Below are 23448 nucleotides of genomic sequence, written 5' to 3'. Positions count from 1 at the left end.
ATTTTTCTTCATTGTGGTAAGATATATGTAGCATAACATTTACCATTTTAACCATTTTTAACTTCATTAACATTAATTACATTCACATTGTTGTGTAATCAATACCACCATTCATCTCTAGAATTTTTTTTATTATTCCCAAACTGAAACTCTGGACCCACTAAACAGTAATTCCCCAGTCAACTTCCCCCAATACCTGGGTATTCTGCTTTTTTGCTTTATGAATTTGACTATTCTAGTGCCTATATAAATGGGATAATGCAATATTTGTCCTTTTGTGTCTGGCTTATTTCACTTAACATAGTAATTTCAGGGTTCATCCACATGTCACGTATCAGAATTTCCTTCCTTTTAAAGGCTGACTAGTTTTTCATAGTGTGTATTATATACCATTTTGTGTATCTATTCATCTATCAATGAATACTTGGGTTGTTTCCACTTTTCAACTATTGTGAATAGTTGTGAATAGTGAACATTTATGCACAAATATCTCTTGCAGCCCCTGCTTTCACTTCTTGTGGGTGTATAACCTGAAGTAGCATTGCTGGATTGTGTCTTCAGGTTTTTTTATGGAAAAGTCCGTAGTAATTCTTATCTTTGTCCTTATGTGTGAATGATATCTTTTTCGTTGGCTTAGTTTTATGATTTTTTAAATTGTTTTCAGCAATTTGATTATGATGTTTTAGTGCTGTTTTGTGCTTATTCTGTTTAAAATTTATTGATTTCCTTAGACTGTGAATTTATGCTTTTTATGAAATTTGAACAATTTTGCCCATTATTTCTTCATTAAATTTTTTTGTTCCCATCTGCACAACCCCCCTCATATACATATACTTTCTGGGACTCGTTCACACATGTGCTAGACCATTTGGTATCATCCTACACATCATCAAGGTTTTGTTTATATTTTATACAGCCTTCTCTCTCTCTCTGCTTCAGTTTTTGGAGTTTTTGTTTGTTTCTTCAAGATCACTGATCACTTTTTCTGCAGTATCTTATCTGCTGTGTCTACTTATTTTTAAAAAGATTTTGGACATTATATTTTTAATCTCTAGAAGTACCATTTGGACAATATTGTTAATTGGAGGAGCTGGAAAGATGGCAGCATAGGAAGATCCTGAACTTACCCCATCCTGTAGACGCACCAGATCTATAGCTACATATGGGTAATTTCCCTCTGTAAAAGATCTGAAAACTGTATGAACTCCATTTACAACAAAAGATATAAGGACCACACCAAGATGGATAAAGAGGCAGAAACACAGTCCTGCAAAAAACCCTATCCTCAGAGCAACAACATTGAACAGAGAAGGAATTTCACCAGGTGGTGCTTCTTCTGGAGGAGTGGGGGCGGGGGGGTTGGTGCCCCACATTAGTCACCCAACCACCTGGGATTTTCCCTGGAGAGAGGAGCCTGAAAATATTGGACTTGCAAAACCAATGGGTTTGACATGCAGGAGTCCCAAAATGCTATATGAAACTGAGATTCTGGTCTTAGAGGGCTCATATGTAGTTTCACTTGCTCTAAGACCCAGAAAAAACCCAGCAGTCTGAAAAGGATTGCCAGTGACCTCACAAACAGAAGGCATATCACAGGTGTGGAGGCCCTTCCTAAGGAGCACCAGGTTCAGGCTCCACTTTGGGCACTCCCTGCACCCACCCTATGCTGAGAAGACAAGTGTCCATTTTGTGTGACTTTGAAAATCAGCAGGGCATAACTCCAGGAGAGGTGGAGAGCCATAGGAAACCACAACTCTGCTCTTACAGGGCCCCTCCACAATCTCACTCACTCTGAGATCCAGCCATTGGAAGGAGTTTGAAAAGCACCTGGGCCGTATGTGATGATTTATTCACTGATTTTAGGGCTTGTGCCAGAAGGGCGGGGTTCTGTGTGAACTTTCTTCAGGAGTGGAACTGCTGGTGGCCACCATTTCTCTTGCCTTACTTCAGCCTAGCTGGCCTGATGTAGGCGCCAGTTCTGACATTCTCCATCTACATGGCTAGCACTGCTTGCCCTGCTGTGGCATTTCCCTGTGGTCTCCTTCTGTCACGGCAGGGCAAGCAGCTTCCACCCTGCCTCACCTGATGGGCATCCTTAGTCAGGACCAGTACCCCTCCAAAGTGATTCCTTGGGAGAGTTGGGGGGGAAGCTCTGCTCATGAACACATACATAACAGTTGTAGCCAGGCCTCTTGGCCAACCACATCGTGTGCTGACCCCACCCACTAGACACCCACAGCAGCTGCAACCTGGCCTCTAAGCTTGCCAAGCTCGGGCCAGCCCCATCTACCAGTGTACCCCCAGCAGTTGCAGCCCAGTCACAACAGGAGGGTGCACACAGACAACACAGGGGATACCCCTGGAACACTTGGTTCTGGTAACCAGAGTAGATTGTACCTCTGGGCCCCACAGATGTCTTCTACATAAGTCCACTACCTTTAACACCAGGAAACATTGCTGACCTACATAATACATAGAAACAAACACAGAGTCAAGCAAAATAAAAATATAGGAATATGTTCCAAATGAAAGCAAGACAAAACCTTGAAAAATGAACTAAATGAAATGGAGGTAAGCAACCTACCTGATAAAGAGTTCAAGTTAATGGTCATAAAGGTGTTTGTCAAACTTGGGAGAAGTGTGTAAACCCATTGAGAACTTTAACAAAGATAGAAAATATAAAAAAGAACCAATCAGAGCTAAAGAACAAAATAACCAAATGAAAATACACTAGAGGGAATCAACAGCAGATTAGAGGATGCAGAAGAAGGATCAGTGATCTGGAAGACAGTGTAGTGAAAAGCAACCAAGCTAAATAGCAGAAAGAAAAAGGAATTAAAAAAAAAAATGAGGCTAGGTTAAGGGACCTCTAGGACAACATCAACCATACTAACATTTGCATTCTTGGGTCCCAGAAGGAGAAGAGAGAAAGAGGCAGAAAACTTATTTGAAGAAATGATAGCTGAAAACTTCCCTTACTTGGGGAAGGAAATATTTGGGTCCAGGAAGCAAAGAGACCACCAAACAAGATAAACATAAAGAGATCCACACCAAAACATAATAATTAAAATATCAAAAATTAAAGAGAGAATCTTAAAAGCAGCAAGAGGAAAGCAACTAGTTACATACTGGGAATACCTCTAAGGCTATCAGGTGATTTTTCAGCAGAAACTTTGCATCCCAGAAGGGAGTGGCATGATATATTCAAAGTGCTGAAAGGGGAAAAAAAAATCTACAACCAAGAATGGTCTACCTGGCAAGGTTATCATTCAGAATTGAAGGACAGATAGAAGGTTTCCTAAACAAAAGTTAAAAGATTCATCACCACTGAACTGGCCTCAGAGGAAATATAAAGGGACTTCTTTAAGCAGAAAAGGCCATAAGTAGAAGTAAGAAGATTATGAAAGAAAAAGTCACTGGTAAAAGCAACCATAGTTAAGATAGTAGATCAGTCACTTACAAAGCTGCTCTAAAGGTTAAAAGACAAAAATAGTGAAATCAAGTATATGATAATTAAGGGAATACACAAAATAAAAAAAGATGTAAAATATGACACCAGATACATAAATTTTTGGGAGGGTGAGTAAAAGCAAAATTGTTGAGAGGGTTTTAGAATGTATTGGAACATTGGGGCACCTGGGTGGCACAGTTAAGTGTCTGACATTTGATCTTGGCTGAGGTCATGATCTCATGGTTTGTGGGTTTGAGCCCCGCATCAGGCTCTGCGCTAATGGCTAATGGCGCAGAGCCTGATTGGGATTTTGTCTGTCCTTCTGTCTACTCCTCCCCCACTGGTGCTCGTTCTCTCTCAAAGTAAATAAATAAAAATATTACAAAAAAAATAAAAAATGTATTGGAACATAAACATCCAGCAACTTTGAATAGATTGCTATATACACAGGGTGTTATACATGAGCCTCATAGTAATGTAACCACAACTCCAAAACCTGTAATAGATACATAAAAAGTAAAGAGAATCCAAGCATAACACTAAAGAAAGTGATCCAATCACAAGAGAAGAGAGCAAGAGAAGAAGAAAGGAACAGAGAAGACCCACAAAAACAACCAGAAAACAATGAACAATAAGTAGTACAATAAGTAGTATCTATCAGTAATTACTTTAGATGTAAATGGACTTAATGCTCCAATCAAGACATAGAGAGATTGAATAGATTAAAAGAAAAAGAAACAAGACTCATCTATTTGCTGTCTACAGGAGTCTCACTTCAGACCTAAAGATACATACAGATTGCATGCATGGAAAGGGATGGAGAAAGGTATTCTTTGCAAATGGAAGTGGAAAAAAAGTCAGGGTAGCAAAACTTAGACAAAATAGCCTTTAAAACAAAGACTATAAGGGCGCCTGGGTGGCGCAGTCGGTTAAGCGTCCGACTTCAGCCAGGTCACGATCTCGCGGTCCGTGAGTTCGAGCCCCACGTCGGGCTCTGGGCTGATGGCTCAGAGCCTGGAGCCTGTTTCTGATTCTGTGTCTCTCTCTCTCTCTGCCCCTCCCCTGTTCATGCTCTGTCTCTCTCTGTCCCAAAAAAATAAATAAACTTTGAAAAAAAAAAAAAAGAATGAGACTGGAAGCCAAAGGGCTCCATAAAAATCTTCTTTAAAAAAAAAAACAAACAAAAAAAACAAAGACTATAATAAAAGACATGGTCATAACATAGTGGTAAAAGGATCAATCCAACAAGAGGCTATAACTTGTAAATATCTGTGCACCCAACACGGGAGCACCTAAATACATAAAGCAAATATTAACAAGGGAGAAATTGACAGTAATACATAATAATAGTAGCAGACTTTGACACACTTTGACAGACTTTGATATACATCAATGGATAGACTATTCAGACAAAATCAATAAGGAAACAGTGGCTTCAAGCAACATGTTAGACCAGATAGACTTACTAGATATATACAGAACATTCCATCCCCAAACAATGGAATATATAATCTTTTCAAGTGCACAAAGAACATTCTCCAGAATAGATCACATGTTAGGACACAGAATAAGTCTCAATAAATTTAAGATTGAAATCACATCAAGCATCTTTTCCAACTACAACTGTATGAAACTAGAAATTAATTACAAGAAAAAAAAACTGGAAAAAACACAAACACGTGGAGGCTAAATAACATGCTACAATATTGATTCAATGGATCAATGAAGAAATCAAAGAGGATATTTAAAAATATCTCAAGATAAATGAAAATGGAAAGACAACATTCCAAAATCTTTGGGATGAAGCAGAAGTAGTTCTAAGAGGGAGGTTTATAGTGATATAGGCCTACGCCAAGGAATAAGAACAATTTCAAATAAACAATCTAATACATAAAAGAAGTAGAAAAAATAACAAAGCCCAAAGTTGATAGAAGGAAAGAAATAATAAAAATCATACCAGAAATAAACAAAATAGACTAAATAGATGAAATAGGTACTAAAAAACAATAGAAAAAAAATTTTAAAGATAAATATAGAAAAGATAAAAAAAGATTAAGAGGTTGTTCTTCAAAAAGATAAAGGAAATTGATAAACCTTAGGCAGACTCAATAAAAAAAAGAGAGGACTTAGGGATGCCTGGGTGGCTCAGTTGGTTAAACATCCAACTCTTGATTGGCTTAGGTTGTGACCACACAGTCATGGGATTGAGCCCCATGTGGGGCTCCACGCTGAGCATGGAGTTGCTTGGGATTCTCTCCCTTTCTCTCTGCCTCTCCCCGACTCTCATGTCCATACTCTTTCTCTCTCAAAAATAAAAAAAAACATAAAAAAAAAGAGAGAGAGAACTTAAATAAAACCAGAAATGAAAGAAGTTACTACTGACATCACAGAAATACAAAATATTGTAAGAAACTACTATGAAAAATTACATGCCAACAAATTGGGCAATCTAGAGGAAGTACTAGGTAAATACTAGATACATTCCTAGACACATACAATATTCCAAGACTGAATCAGGAAGAAATAGAAAATCTGAAAGACCAGTTACCAGTAATGAAATCGAATCACTTAAACAAACAAAACCACACACACACACACACACACACACACACACACACACACACACAAACCTCTTAATAAGTAAAAGTCTAGGACCACATGGCTTTGCAGGTGAATTTCTGCATAACGTTTAAAGAAGAGTTAATAATACCTGTCCTTCTCAAACTGTTCCAAAAAATTGAAGAGGAAGGAACACTTCTAAATTTATGCCTGAGGACATGATAGCAAAACCAGGCAAAGACCCTACAAGAAAAATAATTATAGGCCAATATGTATCTCGTGGTCCTTTTATGTTTTGCTTATTTCATTTAATATAATGTCCTCAGGTTTCATCCATATTGTAGCATATGTCAGAATTTCCTATTTTGAAAAAGATTGAGTAATATTCCATTGTATGTATGTATGTTTTAGTCCATTTGGACTGCTGTAACGAAAATACCACAAACTGGAGGACTTATAAACAATAAACATTTATTTCTTATAGTTCTGGAGGCTTAGAAGTCCAAAGTCATGACACTGGCAGATTCAGTGTGTGGCGAGGGTCAGTTTACTAATTACTGGCTTTCTTTTCACTGTAACCTCACATGGCAGAAGGGTGCAAGGGGGCTTTCTTGGGCTTTTTTAAAATATAAGAGCATTAATCCCATGAGGATAGAGTTCTCATGACCTAATCACATCCCAAAGGCCCCATTTCCCAGTACCATTACCTTGGATGTTAGGTTAACATGAATTTTGCAAGGATACATTCAAACTGTAGCAATGTATACACCACATTTTGTTTATCCGTTCATCTGTTGATGGACATTTGAGTTCCTGCTACCTTTGGGATATTGTGAATAATGCTGCTGTATACATATTTGTTGAAGTTCCTGCTTTTACTTTTTTGTGGTCCGTGCCCAGAAGTGGAATTGCTAGACCTCATAATAGTTCTATTTAAAAATTTTTGAGGGATCTTTATACTTTTTTCTATACCAGCTGCTTCAATTTACTTTCCCACTAACAGTGCACAGGAGTTCCAGTTTGTCTACATCCTTGCTCAACACTTGTTATTTCCTGTTTTTTCAACAATGAAAACAAGTATGAGGTGATATCTTACTTTGATTTTGATTTCCATTTCCCTGATGATGAATGATGGTGAGCATCTTGGCCATTTTATGGGTTTTTTTGTTTTGTTTTGTTTTGTTTTGTTTTGTTTTTGGAGAAATGTTTATTTAAGTGCTCTTATAATTTTTTAATTAGATAATTTGGTTTTGGTTTTTTTGTTGTTTGTTTTTTGCTATTGAGTTGTAGGAGTTCCTTATATATTTTAGATATTAACTTCCTATCAGATACATGGTTTACAACTATTTATTCCTGTTTTGTAGTTTACCTTTTCATTTTGTTGATTGCTGGTCAGTAGCTTTTCAGTGTGATTTAGTTCCACTTGTGTATTTTAGCTTCAGTTGCCAAGACCAAAAGTCATGGAGTTTTTCCCCTATGTTTTCTTCTGGGAATTTTATAGTTTTGGGTGTACTTTTAAAAAAAAATTTTTTTTAAATGTTTATTTATTTTTGACAGAGACAGAGTGTGAGCGGGGGAGGGGCAGAGAGAGAAAGACACAGAATCTGAAGAAGCTCCAGGCTCTGAGCTGTCAGCACAGAGCCCGACGTGGGGCCCGAACCCACAAGCCTTGAGGTCATGACCTGAGCCAAAGTTGGACGCTTAACCGACTGAGCCACCCAGGTGCCCCTGGGTATACTTTTAATTCTTTAATTCATTTCAAGTTGACTTTTCTGGATGGTGTAAGATAAGGGTACATGGGTTGTGTTTCCATTTATTTATGTCTTCTGTAATTTCTTTCAGCAGTCCTTTGTACTTTTCTGTATATGAATCTTTCACACACACACACACACACACACACACACACACACACCCCGGCCTGGTCACCTTTATTTCTAAGTATTTTATGCTTTCTGATGGGATTGTTTTCTTAATTCCTTTTTTTTTGTATAGTTTGTTGGTAGTGTATAGAAATACAATAGGTTTATATATATATATTTTTTTTTATATACTACAACTTTCCTGAATTTGTTTACTAGTAATCAGTTTTTATAAAATCTTAAGGGTTTTCTATATATAGTATCATGTCACCTGTGAAGAAAGATCATCTTACTTTTTCAGTCTCAATCCTTGCCTAATTGGATGTCTAGAACTTCCAGTGCTGTGTTGAATGCAATGGCAACAATGGGCATTTATAGCTTCTCTCTCTCTCTTTTTTTTTTTTGAGAGAGAGAGCGAGCACACACACACACACACACACACACACACACATGAATGGGGTGGCACAGAGGGAGAGAAAGAGAAAGAGAGAGAATCTTAACCAAGGTTCATGCCCAGTGTGGATGGAGCCCAATGCAGGGCTTGATCTCACATCAGTGAGTTGGGTCAAGAGTTGGATGCTTAACTGACTGAGCCATACAAACGCCCGTAATAGCTTATTCTTTATCATAGAGGAAAGCTTTCAGTTTTTCACTGTTGAATCCTTCTCAGACTCTTTTTAAAAAAATAAAAGGGGGAACACTCCAAACTCCTTTTCTGAGTCTAACACTACCCTGATACCAAAATCAGACAAGGACACCACAAGAAAATAAAATTACAGGCCAGTATCCCCAATGAGTACAGATGAAAAAATTAGTCTGAAAAATGTTAGCAAACTGAATTCATAATATATTAAAAGAATTGTATGGGGCACCTGAGTGGCTCAGTTGGTAAAGTGTTCGACTTTGGGTCAGGTCATGATCTTACGGTTCATGAGTTTGAGCCCCATGTTGGACCCTGTGCTGACAGCTCAGAGCCTGGACCCTGCTTCAGATTCTGTGTGTCCCTGTCTCTCTGCCCCTCCCCGACTTGCGCTCTGCCTCTGTCTCTCAAAAATGAATAAACATTAAAAAAAAAAAACCGTATTCCATAGTCAAATGGGATTTATTCCAGGGGTACATTTCTTAAATTATTTATTGGTTTGTTTGCTTGTTTGTTTATTTATTCATTTATCTTGGAGAGAGAGCGCACAGGGGAGAGGGGCGGAGAGAGAGAAGGGAGAATCCCATGCAGACTCCATGCTCAGCATGGAGCCTGACATGAGGCTCAATTCCACAACACTGGGATCATGACCTGAGCTGAAATCAAGAGTCAGATGCTCAATTGACTGAGCCACCCAGGTATCCCTATTCCAGGGATACAAAGGTGATGTAGTAGCCACAAATAAGTCCATGTGATATACTACATTAACAAAATAAAGAATCGAATCATATTATCATATCAAAAGATGCAGAAAAAGCATTTGACAAAGAATTCAACATCCATTCCTGATAAAAACTCCCAACAAAATATATAGAGGTGTAGAAGGAATGTACTTCAATAGATATGTAGGTAGGTAGGAAGGAAGGAATGTACTTCAATAGATAGATATGTAGGTAGGTAGGTAGATAGATAGAGGGAATGTACTTCAATAGATAGACAGACAGACAGACAGACAGACAAGGGACTGCCTGGGTGGCTCGGTTGAGTATCTAACTCTTGATTTCAGCTCAGGTCATGAGCTCTGCATCAGGCTCTGCACTAAGCATGGAGTCTGCTTGAGGTATTCTCTCTTTCTCTTTTTTTCTCTCTGTCTGTCTCTCTCTTTCCTTTTCTGTCCCTCTGCCCTTCTCCCCTACTCTTGCTCTCATAAATTTAAATAAATAAATACATACATATACATACATACATACATAAATGGCATGTGCTTCCATATAGTAAAAGCCATACATGACAGTCCCAAATGTGGCATCATACTTAGTGGTAGAAAACTGAAAGTTTTTCATCTATGATGAACAGCAACACAAGAATGCTCGCCTTTGCCAGTCTTTTTCAACATAGTTTTAGAAGCTCTAACCAGAGCACTTAGGCAAGAAAAAGAAATAAAAGGCATCTGGACTTCCAGCTGTACTACAAAGCTGTAATTATCAAGACAGTATGGCACTGGCACAAAAACAGACACTCAGATCAGTGGAACAGAATAGAGAACCCAGAAATGGACCCACAAACATATGGCCAACTAATCTTTGACAAAGCAGGAAAGAGTATCCAATGGATACTGTTTCAAAGGGACACTTGCACCCCAATGTTTATAGCAGCACTATCAACAATAGCCAAAGTATGAAAAGAGCCCAAATGTCCATTGATGGATGAATGGATAAAGAAGATGTGGTATATACATATACAATGGAGTATTACTCGGCAATCAAAAAGAGTGAAATCATGCCATTTGCAACTACATGGATGGAAGTAGAGGGTATTATGCTAAGCGAAATTAGTCAGAGAAAGACAGATATCATATGACTTCACTCATATGAGGACTTTAAGATATAAAACAGATGAACATAGGGGAAGGGAAGCAAAACAGGGAGGGGGATAAAATAAGAGACTCTTAAATATGGAGAACAAACAGAGGGTTACTGGAGGGGTTGTGGAAGGGGGGATGGGCTAAATGGGTAAGGGGCATTAAGGAATCTACTCCTGAAATCATTGTTGCACCATATGCTAACTAACTTGGATATAAATTAAAAAATAAATTATTAATAATAAAAGAATAAAAGGCATCAAAATCAGAAAGGAAAATGTAAAAACTGTTTCTTTTTTTTCTATGTATCTTTTAACATTTATTCATTTTTGAGAGACAGAGATAGAGCATGGGTAGGGGAGGGGCAGAGAGAGAGGGAGACACAGACTCTGAAGCAGGCTTCAGTCTCTGAGCTGTGAGCACAGAGCCCGATGCAGGGCTCAAACTCATGAACCGTGAGGTCATGACCTCAGCTGAAGTCGGACGCTTAACCGACTGAGCCATCCTGGCACCCCAAAGTAAAACTGCTTCTATTTGCATGTGACATGATATATACAGAATACCCTCCATCAAAAACAAAAACAAAAAACAAAAAAAAACTATTGAAACTATTAAATACAGCAAAGTTACAAACTAAATACACGAAAATTTATTGCACCTCTGTACACTAATAGTGAACTGTCAGGAAGAGAAATTGAGAAAACAATTTCATTTACAGTTGCATCAAAAAGAATAAAATACCTAATAATAAATTTAACCAATAAGTGAACAACATATACATTGAACACTATAACATTGGTGAACGAAACTGAAGAAGACACAGAATAAATGGGAAGATATTCTGTGTTCATGGAAAAGTTAATATTGTTAAAATGTCCATATTACTCAAAGTAATTTATAGATTCATTGCAATTCTTACTAGAATTCCAATGTATTTTTCACAGAAATGGAGGGAAAATCATAAAATATGTACACAACACAAAAGACCATGAATAGTCCAAGCAATCCTGAGAAAGAAGAGCAAAGCTGGAGGAATCCCACTTTCTGATTTCAAACTACAGAACTGTATTAATGAAAACAGTGTGGTAATGGCATAAATATTCACATAGACGAATGGAACAGAGTACAGATCCCAGAAATAAGCTCCTGCAAATGTGGCTAATTAATATTTGACTGGGAGCCAGGAACATTCAATGAGAAAACGAGTCTCTTCAAAAAATAGTTTTGGGAAAACTGGATAACCACCTGCAGAAGAATGAAATTGGACCCCTATCTTACCCCATTCACAAAAAATAATTCACAGAAAAATGCTTTAACAGAAGACCCAAAACTGCAAACTCCCTAAAGAAAACTCCTTCAGATAAACAATGCTGGGAAAAAGCTCTTTAACATTGGTCTTAAAACTATTTTCTGGATAACAAGGACAAGCAACAAAAGCAAAATCAGCAAGTGGGACTGCATCAATTTAAAAAGTTTGTGCACAGCATAGGAAACAATTAACAAAATGAAAAGGCAACCTATGGAATGGCATAAAATATTTGCATACCATGTGTTAGTTAAGAGGTTAATATCCAAAATGTATAAATGATTAATATAACTCAATAGTGAAAAAGCAGATGATCTGTTTAAAAAATGAGCAGAGGACCTGAATAGACATTTTCCCAGAGACATCCAAATGGCCAACAGGTACATGAAAAGATGCTCAATATCGCTAATCATCAGGTAACTGCAAATCAAAACCACAATAATATATCACTTCATACCTGTTAGAATCGTTATTCTCAAAATGGTAAGGGATGACAATTTTGGTATGGATGTGTAGAAAAAGGAATCCTTGTGCACTATTGGTGGGGATATAAACTGATGCAACTACTGTGGAAAACTGGAGGGTTTTCAGGAAATTAAATATAGAACTACCATACGATCCACCATTCACACTTCAAGGAAATGAGAACAGGATCTTGAAGTGATTTCTGCACTCCCATGTTTAATTCAGCTTTAGTCACAATATCCAAGATATAGAGACAACCTAAGTGTCCTTCAACAGATAAATACTTGAAGAAGATGTGCTGTACATACATACATGCACGGGAATATCATGCAGCCAATGGAAGGAAGGAAATCTTGCCATTTGCCTCTACATTGATGGATCTTGAGGGCATTTTGCTACGAAGATAAGCAGACAAAGAAAGACATACACTGTGTGGTATCACTTATATGTGGAATCTCAAAAACCTGAATTCCCAGAAACAGACATTAAAACGGTGATTATCAGAAGCTGAGTGGATGGGGAATTGGGGAGTTTTTGGTCAGAGTAGAAACTACAGTCAGAATATAAATATGTTCTGGGACCTAATGCACAGCATTGTGATTATAGTTAACAATACAGTATTATATACTTGAAAATTGCTAAGAGACTATATAGATCTTAAATGTTCTCACCAGAATAAAATGATAACCATGTGATTTAATGGAGATTTTAGCTAACGCAGTGGTGGCAATCAGATTGATATATAGAAGTGTATCAAATCAACACGTTGTACCTTTATTTTTATATTTATAATTTTTTTAAAGTTTATTTTGAGAGAGAGAACCAGCATGGGAGGGAGAGAGAGGAACAGAGTATCTGCACTTGATCTTAGCCAAAAGGCCGAGAAGTGATGAGGAACTGAGTATCTGAAGTGGGCTCTGCACTGAGAAGACAGAGTCCCACGCGGGGCTCAAACTCACGAACTGCAAGATCATGACCTGAGCCGAAGTCAGACACTTAACCAACTGAGCCCCCCCGGCACCCCAACACATTATACACTTTAAACTTACAAAATGTTATCAATTATATCTCAATAAAAAACTGCTTTGAAAATGCACTTTTATGCAAAATATGCTTTCAGATAAAGGTAAAGAAAACTAATTATAATCATGATTGTAAAAATTAGTCCACAAAGCTTGCAAAGATCTGTGGAAAAGACCTTACTAACTTGCTGGCTCTTCTAGTTGATGACCAATATAAAAGTAAGGGTAAACCAACAAAATGTATTATTCCTTAAAAAGCACAGAAGTTGGGGCGCCTGGGTGGCGCAGTCGGTTGAGCGTCCGACTTCAGCCAGGTCATGATCTCGCGGTCCAGGAGTTCGAGCCCCGCGTCGGGCTCTGGGCTGATGGCTCAGAGCCTGGAGCCTGTTTCTGATTCTGTGTCTCCCTCTCTCTCTCTCTGCCCCTCCCCCGTTCATGCTCTGTCTCTCTCTGTCCCAAAAATAAATAAACGTTGAAAAAAAAATTAAAAAAAAAAAGCACAGAAGTTAACTTCAGTTAAAAACAAATATTCTATACTTTTATTCCTTTCCTTCTCACTCTTTATGATACTGATGTCACAAGTTACATCTCATGTTGTGTGCCCATTAACATTTTTATAGTTAAATGTTTTTTTTGTATTTGATTTTTGAACTTCTGAGTTTAAAATTTAAAGAGATTTACACATCATCTTTATAAGACAACAGTATTCTGTATTTCTCTATGTATTTGCCTTCTCCAGTGAGTTTTATATTTTCATATGCTTTCATGTTGCAGTGTGGTTTATTTCAACTTAAAGGACTCCCTTTGGCGTTTTTTTTGTAATGCAGGTTTAATGGTGTGAACTCCTTCAGCATTGTTTATCTGAGAACATCTTTATTTCCCCTTGAATTCTAAAGAATAGTTTTGCCAGATATAATACCTTTGGTTGGCAGTTTTTTCTTTCAGCACTTTCTGTATCTCACCCTATTTCTTTTATTTTTTTATTTTTTTTTAATGTTTATTTGTTTTTGAAGGAGAGAGAGAGAGACATAGTGTGAGCAGGGAGGGGCAGAGAGAGAGGGAGACACAGAATCCGAAGCAGGCTCTGTGCTCCAAGATGTCAGCACAGAGCCCGACGCAGGGCTCGAACTCACAAACTGCAAGATCATGACCTGAGTTGAAGTCGGATGCTCAACTGACTGAGCCACCCAGGCGCCCCTCACCCTATTTCTTTATGCCTGCAAGGTCTTAGAGTTTTATGGGGTCCCTTTGTACATAATGAATCACTTTTCTCCTGCTGCTTTAAAACTGTCCCTTTGTCTTTGACTTTGGCAATTTGATTATAATGTGTCTTAGTGTGGATTTCTTTGGGTTCCATCTTGGAAGTCTGTTGAGCTTCTTCAGTCTGGATGTCCACTAACGTCCCCAAGTTTGGGAAGTTCTTGGCCATATTTTCTTTAAATAAACTTTTTACCCCTTTTTTCCTCTTCCTTCTCCTTCATGCATGTATTGGTTTTCTTGACCCGATCCCATAAGTCCCTTAGGCTTTTTCTTTTGCGTTTTGTTCCTCTGACTGGATAATATCAAATGATCTAGCTTCGAGTTTACCAATTCTTTCTTCCACTTGATCAGGTCTGTTTTTGAACCACCCTAAGTGAATTTTTCAGGTCTGTAATTGTATTCATCAGCTCCAGAATTTGTTTGCCTTTTTTTTTTTTTAATCTCTCTTGATAGTAGTTTTTTTTTTTTTTTAATTTTTTTTTTCAACGTTTATTTATTTTTGGGACAGAGAGAGACAGAGCATGAACGGGGGAGGGGCAGAGAGAGAGGGAGACACAGAATCGGAAACAGGCTCCAGGCTCTGAGCCATCAGCCCAGAGCCCGACGCGGGGCTCGAACTCACGGACCGCGAGATCGTGACCTGGCTGAAGTCGGACGCTTAACCGACTGCACCACCCAGACGCCCCGATAGTAGTTTTTTTAATGCAGTGTTTTCTTGAGCTTATAGAGCATCTTTATGATAGGTATTTTGAATTATTTTTCAAGTAATAAATATTTCTGTTTCTTTAGGATCAGTTTCTGGAGATTTATTTTGCTGTTTTGTTTGACCCACATTTCTATTCATGTGTCTTCTAACTTTATGAGATATTTTTGAAGAATCAAGCACATATCACAGTCTTTATAGACTGACTTCATACAGAAGAAGGCCCTCAGCAATCAGCCTAATTATAGATCCCGTTGTCTCTGATTCTGTTTTGGAAGAAGTGACAGATTCTCTGGATCTGTGTGGGCAAATTTTTAATTGCAGAGGCTTGCCAGTTTTTTTCAAGAGCTTGTAACCTTTTGTTCCCTCTGGTGTTTGTCTGTAGTACTGCAAGTTCTCTGTGTATAGCAGCAAGCCACCTACTGTCTCTTCTAATCGGCCACCAAGTATCCAAAGTATTCCAGCTCCCAGTTATCACCCCAAGTCAGGTGAGGCACATGCCAACTAGTCTTTTCAGGCAGCCTTCTGAAAAACTAGAACACTAGACACTCCTTCCACTTCTTCCCTCACGAGGGAGAAGACTCATTCTGTACCTTTTCCTAGTTGTGCCAAGCTGTGCCAGCTCCCCAAACCACCTCCCGCTTCTCTTTTCTTTCGACTCCCTCGCATGCAAACCATGCCACCTTCTGTCAGGAGTCCAAATGAGGTGAACAGAAACCAATCCCTTGAGAGCCCTCTGAATAGCGAGAATGGTGAACACCCTTCCATTCTCATTCCTCCCTATAGGAGCAATTGCTAGCTGGGGCATTCTCTCCTGGTGCTAAGCTGTGCCTGCTTGTGGGAGGGACTGACATGGGTAAAGTGAAGTAGCTCCTTTTATCCATTTCAATGTGTCTGGTTTTGGCATTGTGCTTCCCTGGTGTACTGCAACTTCTTAACTGGATTTGGGGAATTTCATAAAGATATTTTGATCTGTACATCATTGTTAAATCATTTTTTCTGTGGGAGACAAAGGCTGGGACCTATTCTGCTATCTTGCTGACAGCTAATAATTACTTTATTAGATATTTTTCATTGTGTATGTTAACACTTTTGCATGCCTGGATTTTGTTGTTTTCCTTTAAAAGTATATTGATTTTTGTATTGGCAGGCAGTTAATTTATTGAAGAACCTGTTTTATCATCTAAAGCTTGTGTTTAAGCTTTTTTTGTTAATCCCAACATAGTTTACAGTATCTTTTTCTCTAGAGCTAATTTAGCCCTACTAATAAGATATGACCCGTCTGTTGTGTTTACTGAATGCCTTGGGTGTTCAGTGTTTTGTCACAGCTTGAGCGTTTCCCACTTGTGAGTCCTGGAAATATATTTGACCTACAGCTCTTTGATAATTGTTCTTTGCCTAATTTTGGATGCTTTAATCCTAAGAATCCTTAATAGTAACTTAAGGGAGACCCCATTGGGTTCGTGGAACTTTTTCTTTGTGTGATTTCCTCCTCTCTGGTCCTCTTCCCCACCAATTCCAGCCACCTCAGCCTCTCCAAATTGTGACCTCTGTCTTCTCAACTTAGCATAGTCACTCTGTTTTGCTTGGAAGCCTGCTCCTGATCTGGAAAATAAAATGTCTCCAAAAGAAACTTCAGAACAATTATAGGCCTAACTTTTTTCAGAGAGTTACTGTCGTTCATTATCTGAATATGTTTTATATATTTTGTTGAATTTTCTGTATTATTCCTCACTGTGGGAAGGCACATTTATCTGTGTATGTCATTATATTTTACCAGTTCTATAATGTTTAATCACTGTATTATATTATTATCATGATGGCTTCAACTATCAGGAATAAAATAGGAAAAAAATCAAAGTGACTCTTGGAAGTGAACTGCTCCGAAGGTGGTAAAAGATGCAGGGATATAATGGGGTGTAACCTGCCTACTACATATGAGCAGCATTCAGAGTATCAGGGATATCAGTGTGTGAGTTTTTCAGAAGAAATTATGAATTCTGTTTAATTAATTGAACTGAAAGAAGCAGTGTGGTTAGGCTAGTTTCTGTTATACCAGATGATACTGAATGTCTGTAGATTTTCTTTTTTAGAACTTTAGGTTTTGGAGAAGTCAGGTTATGAGTCACCCTTTACAGGGCTTTTCCTGACCCTACTCTATGTCCTTATGTTTTCTTTTATCAGTTGATTTATCTGTTTTCCCAATTCACCTTGACTTTCTTGAGGACAGAGATAGTCTTATTTATATTTATCTCAGCTGTAGTTCCTACAGCATTTGAATGATGAAATGAATGAATGCTGCCTCTTTTCTTTACCCATAAATTCCCTGGGTCTTCACTTTACCAGCCCATCATCATTTGGCTCCACAAACTTGTCAGAGGGAAATAAAACAGGGAAATGATCCAACCTTGAACACTTGGCCAAAGTTGAAAGGAAATTCAAGCTATGGTCAAAAGATTGCTTTTGAACCAGGTTGGGAAAAAAGCTTGTAGTGTATTAGTTTCTTGTTGATTTTTAAAAATGTGTTTATTTGGGGGCACCTAGGTGGCTTAGTTGGTTAATTGTTCAACATCAGCTCAGGTCATTATCTCACGGTTCATGAGTTGGAGCCCTGTGACAGGCTCTGTCAGCTCAGAGCCTGGATCCTGCTTTGGATTCTGTGTCTCCCTCTCTCTCTGCCCCTCCCCTGCTTGTGCTCTCTCTGTGTCTCTCAAAAAATGAATAAACATTGCAAAAGTTTTTTAAATTTATTTTTAGGATTTAGCCTTTAAAACATTCAATTATTTTTCTTGCTTACAAATTCAGATATTTCTTTGACTTTGTTAACATGTATAAAATATTATTTGCAAGTAAATGAAATAAGAACTGTTTGTTTAAGTCCTCTCTAAATAGTCATGTGAAATGATTACATTAAGAAATTTCTCATATTCCAGTATTTTAATCCCAGTGTATATTTTTCCAATCCTTTTTCTGGTCAACATAGATGAGGACTTCCATTTTTGTTCCTTTTGTGTTAGAAAGCACATTGCGTGCTTTCTCTGTGTGAGGTACTGGGTTGGGAACTCTGGATAATTAAAAGAATAGTGGGGGCGCCTGGGTGGCTCAGTCAGTTAAGCATCCAACTCTTGATTTTGGCTCAGGTCATGATCTCATGGTTCATGAGATTGAGACCCACATTGGGCTCTGCGTTGACAGTGCAGAGCCTGCTTGGGATTCTGTCTGTCCCTCTCCCCTGCCCTCTGTCCCTTCTTCCCTCTCTCTTCCCCCCCCAACAATAAATAAATAAAAGTTAAAAAAAAAACTTTCAGGGAGCCTGGGTGGCTGAGTCGGTTAAGCATCCAACTTCAGCTCAGGTCATGATCTTGCGGTCCATGGGGTCTAGCTCCGCACTGGGCTCTGCACTGACAGCTCAGAGCCTGGAGCCTGCTTCAGATTTTGTGTCTCCCACTTTCTCTTCCCCTCACCTGCTCACCCTCTGTCTCTCTCTCTCTCTCTCAAAAAACAAACGTTAAAAAAATTTTTTTTTTAATTTTCTTGGGTGGCTCGGTCAGTTAAATGACCAACTCTTGATTTTGGCTCAGGTTATGATCTCACATTTGGTGGGATTGAGCCTTGCTATCAGCACAGAGCCTGCTTGGGATCCTCTCTCTCTCCTGCTCACACACATGCTGTCTTTCTCAAAATAAATAAACTTAAAAAAAAACAAACTTTCTCTTAAAAAAAATAATGTCCAGTCTCTTCTTTTTGTTTTTTAAAGTTTTTATTGTTATTTAGTATTCCAGTATAATATTTTAAATTTATTTTATTTTATATTAGAGAGACAGAGCATGAGCAGGGAAGAGGAATGGGGGGGGGCAGAGAGGGAGAGAGAGAGAGGGAGAGAGGGAGAGGGAGGGAGGGAGGGAGAGAGAGAGAGAGAGAGAGAGAGAGAGAGAGAGAGAGCGCACAAGTGGGGAGGGACAGAGAGAGAGGGAGAGAGAGAATCCCAACCAGGCTCCACACTGTCAATGTAGAGCCTGACACAGGGCTTGAACTCAAGAACCATGAGATCATGACCTGAGTGAGAGTGAGGTATGTTTAACTAACTGAGCCACTCAGGTGCCTCCATTGGCACATAATTTTTCATAATCTTCTCCTATAATCCTTTGTATATATGTGGTGTTAGTCATTATTTCTCCTCATTCATTTGTGATTGTGTTTGAGTCCTCTCTTTCCCTCTCTCTTTCTCCCTCTCTCTCTCACCTCTCTTTTCTCTCAATAAATCTGGCTAAAAGTTTATCAATTTTATTGATCTTCTCAAAGAACCAGCTTCTGGTTTTATTGATCTGTTGTTTTTTTAGTTTCTATTTTGTATATATCTACTCTAATCTTTATTACTTCCTTCCTTTTTCTGAACAACCAGTCTCTTAATGTTCTTACCTATTATGTTGAACCATATGACAGTGCTGATATTTGACAGTTTTTGGTTTGTAAAAACGACGAAGTCATTTGAGTCCCCCTAATAGTTAAAGAGCAAGATAGATTCTGGGAATACAAAAGTAACATAAATTATGATATGGTTCAGTTACCAAATCATGTAGCAGTTTGAAAGAATAGAATCATTCTCTTGGATGAAGAAGTTAGGAAAAATCTTTATAGAATAGATTGTCAGTTTCAAACTCTAGCTAGAGGGGCTTCTCCTGTACATTCAGGTTTTTTCTTGCTACTGATAATTGAATTAATTTGGTAAGCCCATTAGGTTTTTGTCTTCCTGTAGAATTTTGTTAATGTACATGTTTTAACTTCAGTATCAATTTTTGATTCCTTTGGTCTCACACTTATTCTTCCAATTCATTTTTTTTTTTTGGCTAAAAAAATAACAAAATTTATCATCCCAACCATTTTTAAGTATACAGCTAAGTAGTGTTAAGTATATTTACACTGTTGTTAAAGAGATCTTTATAACTTTTTCATCTTGCAAAACTAAAATTCATTACCCATTAAATACCTCTGTTCCACCCTCCCTGCAGCCCCCGGTTACATCATTCTATTTTCTGTCTCTATGAAATAGACTCTGTTAGATGCCTCATATAAGTAAGGTCATAATACAGTATTTGTCTTTTTGGCTCATTTCACTTAGTGTAATGTCCTCAAGGTTCAACCATGTTGTGGCATGCAATATGATATCCTTTCCTTTTTAGTTTTTTTTTTCTGAGTTACTTAAATTTTTTTGACATACAAAAAGTTGTACATAACTAATGCCTACAACTTGAGGAATTGGAGAGAAGTATGTACCGGTGAACCATCATTAGTGTATGCCATAAACCAGTCCATCACCTTTAGAAGTTTTCTCTAACCTTCTAATTTGTTATTATTATAGGTTGCTTTAGTGAGAAAACACTTAACATTAGATCTACCTTCTTAGCAAATGTCTAAGTATACAATACAGTTTTGTTAACTGTAGGCACTATGCTGTTCAGTGGATCTCTAAGACTTACTTACTTTGTGTAACTAAATATTTGCGCCCTTTGACTAATATCTCCCCATTTCCTCCTCCCCCAGCCCCTGGAAAGCACCATTCCACTCTCTGCCTTTATGAGTTTGACTCTTTTATATTCATAATGTAAGTGGTATAATATAGTACTTGTTCTTCTGTGTTTGGCTTAGTTCGCTTAGCATAATGCTCTCTAGGTTCATCTGTGTTGCCAGAAATGGCAGGATTTCCTTCCCTTTTTGATGCTGAATAGTATTCCTGTGGGTGGGGAGTACACACATGCCACATTTTATTTATTTGTGGGTGGTTTTTTTTAAGATGTTTAAAAGTAATCTCTATACCCAGTGTGGGGCTCAAACTCATAACCCAGAGATCAAGAGTCACACGTTCCACCAACTGAGCCAGCCAGGTGCCCCCACATTTTATATATTTGTTGAATGAGAGGCATTTAGGTTGCTTCCCATGCCTTGGCTACTCTGAATAATGCTTCAGTGAGGGTGGGAATATAGATATCTGAGATCCTGATTTCATTTCCTTTGGATATATACCCAAAGTGGGATTCCTGAATCATTTGGCAGTTCTATTGTTTGTTTTTTTGAGGATCTTCCATTCTGTTTTCCATAGTGGCTGTATGAATTTACATTCTGACCAAAAATGTACCAGGGATCCCTTTTCTCCACATCCTCACCTCCACTTGTTATCTTTTTTTTGTTGTTGTTACCAAAGCCATCCTATCAGGTGTGAGGTGATATTTCATTGCAGTTTTAATTTGCATTTCCCTGATGATTATTGATGTTGAGCACATTTTTCATGTATAGTTGGCCATTTATGTATTTTCTTTTGAGAAACGTCTCTTCACTTCCTTTGTCCATTTTTTAATCAGGTTATTTGGGTTTGTTTTTTTTTTGGCTATTATAAGCGTTCTCTATGTTTTGAATATTAGCCCTTTATTAAATACATGGTTTGCAAGTATTTTCTCCCATACGATAGGTTGTCTTTTCATTTTGTTGATTGTTTCCTTCACTGTAGTGAAGCTTTGTAGTTTCACATAATCCTGCTTGTCTCTTGGCTTTTTGTTGCCTATGCTTTTGGTATCATCCCCGTCATTTTAAAGCTGGATATTATTCTTTGTATATATATATACCACATTATCTTTATCCACCCACCTGTTAATGGACATACCAGTTGCTTCAAACATTTTAGCTGTTGTGAATAATGCTGCTGTTAACATGAATGTGCAAAAATCTCTTCATGACTCTGCTTTCAGTTCTTTGGGATATAGAGCCAGAAGTGGAATTGCTGGATCATACGATAGTTCTATTTTTAACTTTTTAAGGAACCTCTTCCTGTAGAACTTTTTGCAAATTTCATAGTACTATTGCTCCCGCTAAACTGTACCTGAAAATATTTATTTCTGGATTAATGCAAATTAATGTTTTTGCATATCTAGGGCCCTTGCAGAATCTCCACCATCTATAAACAACCTGAAGAGTGAAGTTGGTGATAAAGGGAAGAATAAAGATGAAGGGGAAGTTTGTAACCATGAAAAAAAGGCTGCAGGTATTTGTCTCGAGCCTCATCCAGAAGAGAAAAAGAAGAAACGTTCTGGATTCAGAGACAGAAAAGTATGGAAAACAATCTTATAAATTAATCAGAACTGTAGTTAATTACAAGTTAGAATAATGCAGTTGAGTCTCTTTTATCATTTATTTCAGATGGTTCATATTCTCTTTGCAGAGATTCACCTTTTTTGCTATATTCTGTCATGTTCTAAGGCAAGTGTAATCTTGAAATGTGAAGTTAATGGGGGTAGTGAAAAGATCCAAGATTGGTAATCAGGATTTGCGTATATTTTCCGTTTCAATTTAACTATCTACGTTGGTTCATACTTTCCAGATCTTTCAGATGCTAAATGTTCTAGTATATGTTGAGTCTTTGGAACGACTGATTGATGATGCCCAGTTGGAAAGGCGGGATAACATCCTTTTGGAAATATACAAATATTTCCAAAAATTCAACTAATTTTGATGATAGCATAAACTTTAAATGACTTCAACATTTTATATCTTTAGCACAACCTGCTGTTATAGAGCTCTACCTCAGAAAAATTTCAATTCTGGTATAGTAATACCTTTGATATTGAGCATTTGAATTCAGCAGACATGAGTGATGAAAAGTCAAAAGGATGAATTTCATTTTGCACGATAACATTGAAATTCAGGGAATTGCCTTCACTTGCCAAAATGTAGCTAATAAATACAACAAGATAATTTGAGTTATTTGTGTGTTGCATGTGTGTGGTATATATTTGCAAGGAAAGTTCCTTTGAGAGATTTGGATCTTCTGTGTTTGGATGAAGTTATTAAATATGCCTTTTCATTTCTCTGGGTTGCCTGGGTGGGCTCAGTTAGTCAAGTATCTGATTCTTGATTTCAGCTCAGGTCATGATCTCACATTTGTGGAATCAAGCCCCACATCCAGCCCCACTGTGCTGACTGTGGAACCTGGTTCAGATTCTCTCTCTTCCTCCCCTTCTGCCTCTGTCCTGCTTGTGCTCGCTTACTAAATAAATAAATAAATAAATAAATAAATAAATAAATAAGTCTTTTCATTTCTCAAATCCATTTTTCTTCTTTTAAAAATTTTAAAAAATGTTTTATTTATTCTTGAGAGAAAGAGAGAGCATGAGCTGGGGAGGGGCAGGGAGAGAGGGAGACACAGAATCTGAATCAGGCTCCAGGCTCCAAGCTGTCAGCACCCAGCCCCAAGCGAGACTCAAACTCATGAATCATGAGATCATGATTAAGTCGGACACTTATCCAACCAAGCCACCCAGGCGCCCCTCAAAT

General features: G+C 37.9%; 1 protein-coding gene across 9 annotated transcripts in view; it reads left to right on the top strand.

Annotated features, from left to right (window-relative positions):
• The window catches only part of MICU1 (mitochondrial calcium uptake 1), a 254403-nt gene that overhangs the window by 49447 nt on the left and 181508 nt on the right, over positions 1-23448 (top strand). For all 9 annotated transcript variants that reach the window (XM_043596599.1, XM_043596597.1, XM_043596596.1 and 6 more), the window contains one exon: positions 22050-22224. In XM_043596599.1, coding sequence (XP_043452534.1) covers positions 22050-22224 — 175 coding nt within the window. The remainder of the gene's footprint in view (positions 1-22049; positions 22225-23448) is intronic.

The sequence above is a fragment of the Prionailurus bengalensis genome, chromosome D2 (genome assembly GCF_016509475.1).
Source record: "Prionailurus bengalensis isolate Pbe53 chromosome D2, Fcat_Pben_1.1_paternal_pri, whole genome shotgun sequence".
Classification (NCBI taxonomy): Eukaryota; Metazoa; Chordata; class Mammalia; order Carnivora; family Felidae; genus Prionailurus; species Prionailurus bengalensis.
The sequence above is the reverse complement of the archived record's forward strand: the minus strand, read 5'-3'. Positions and strand labels throughout refer to the sequence as shown.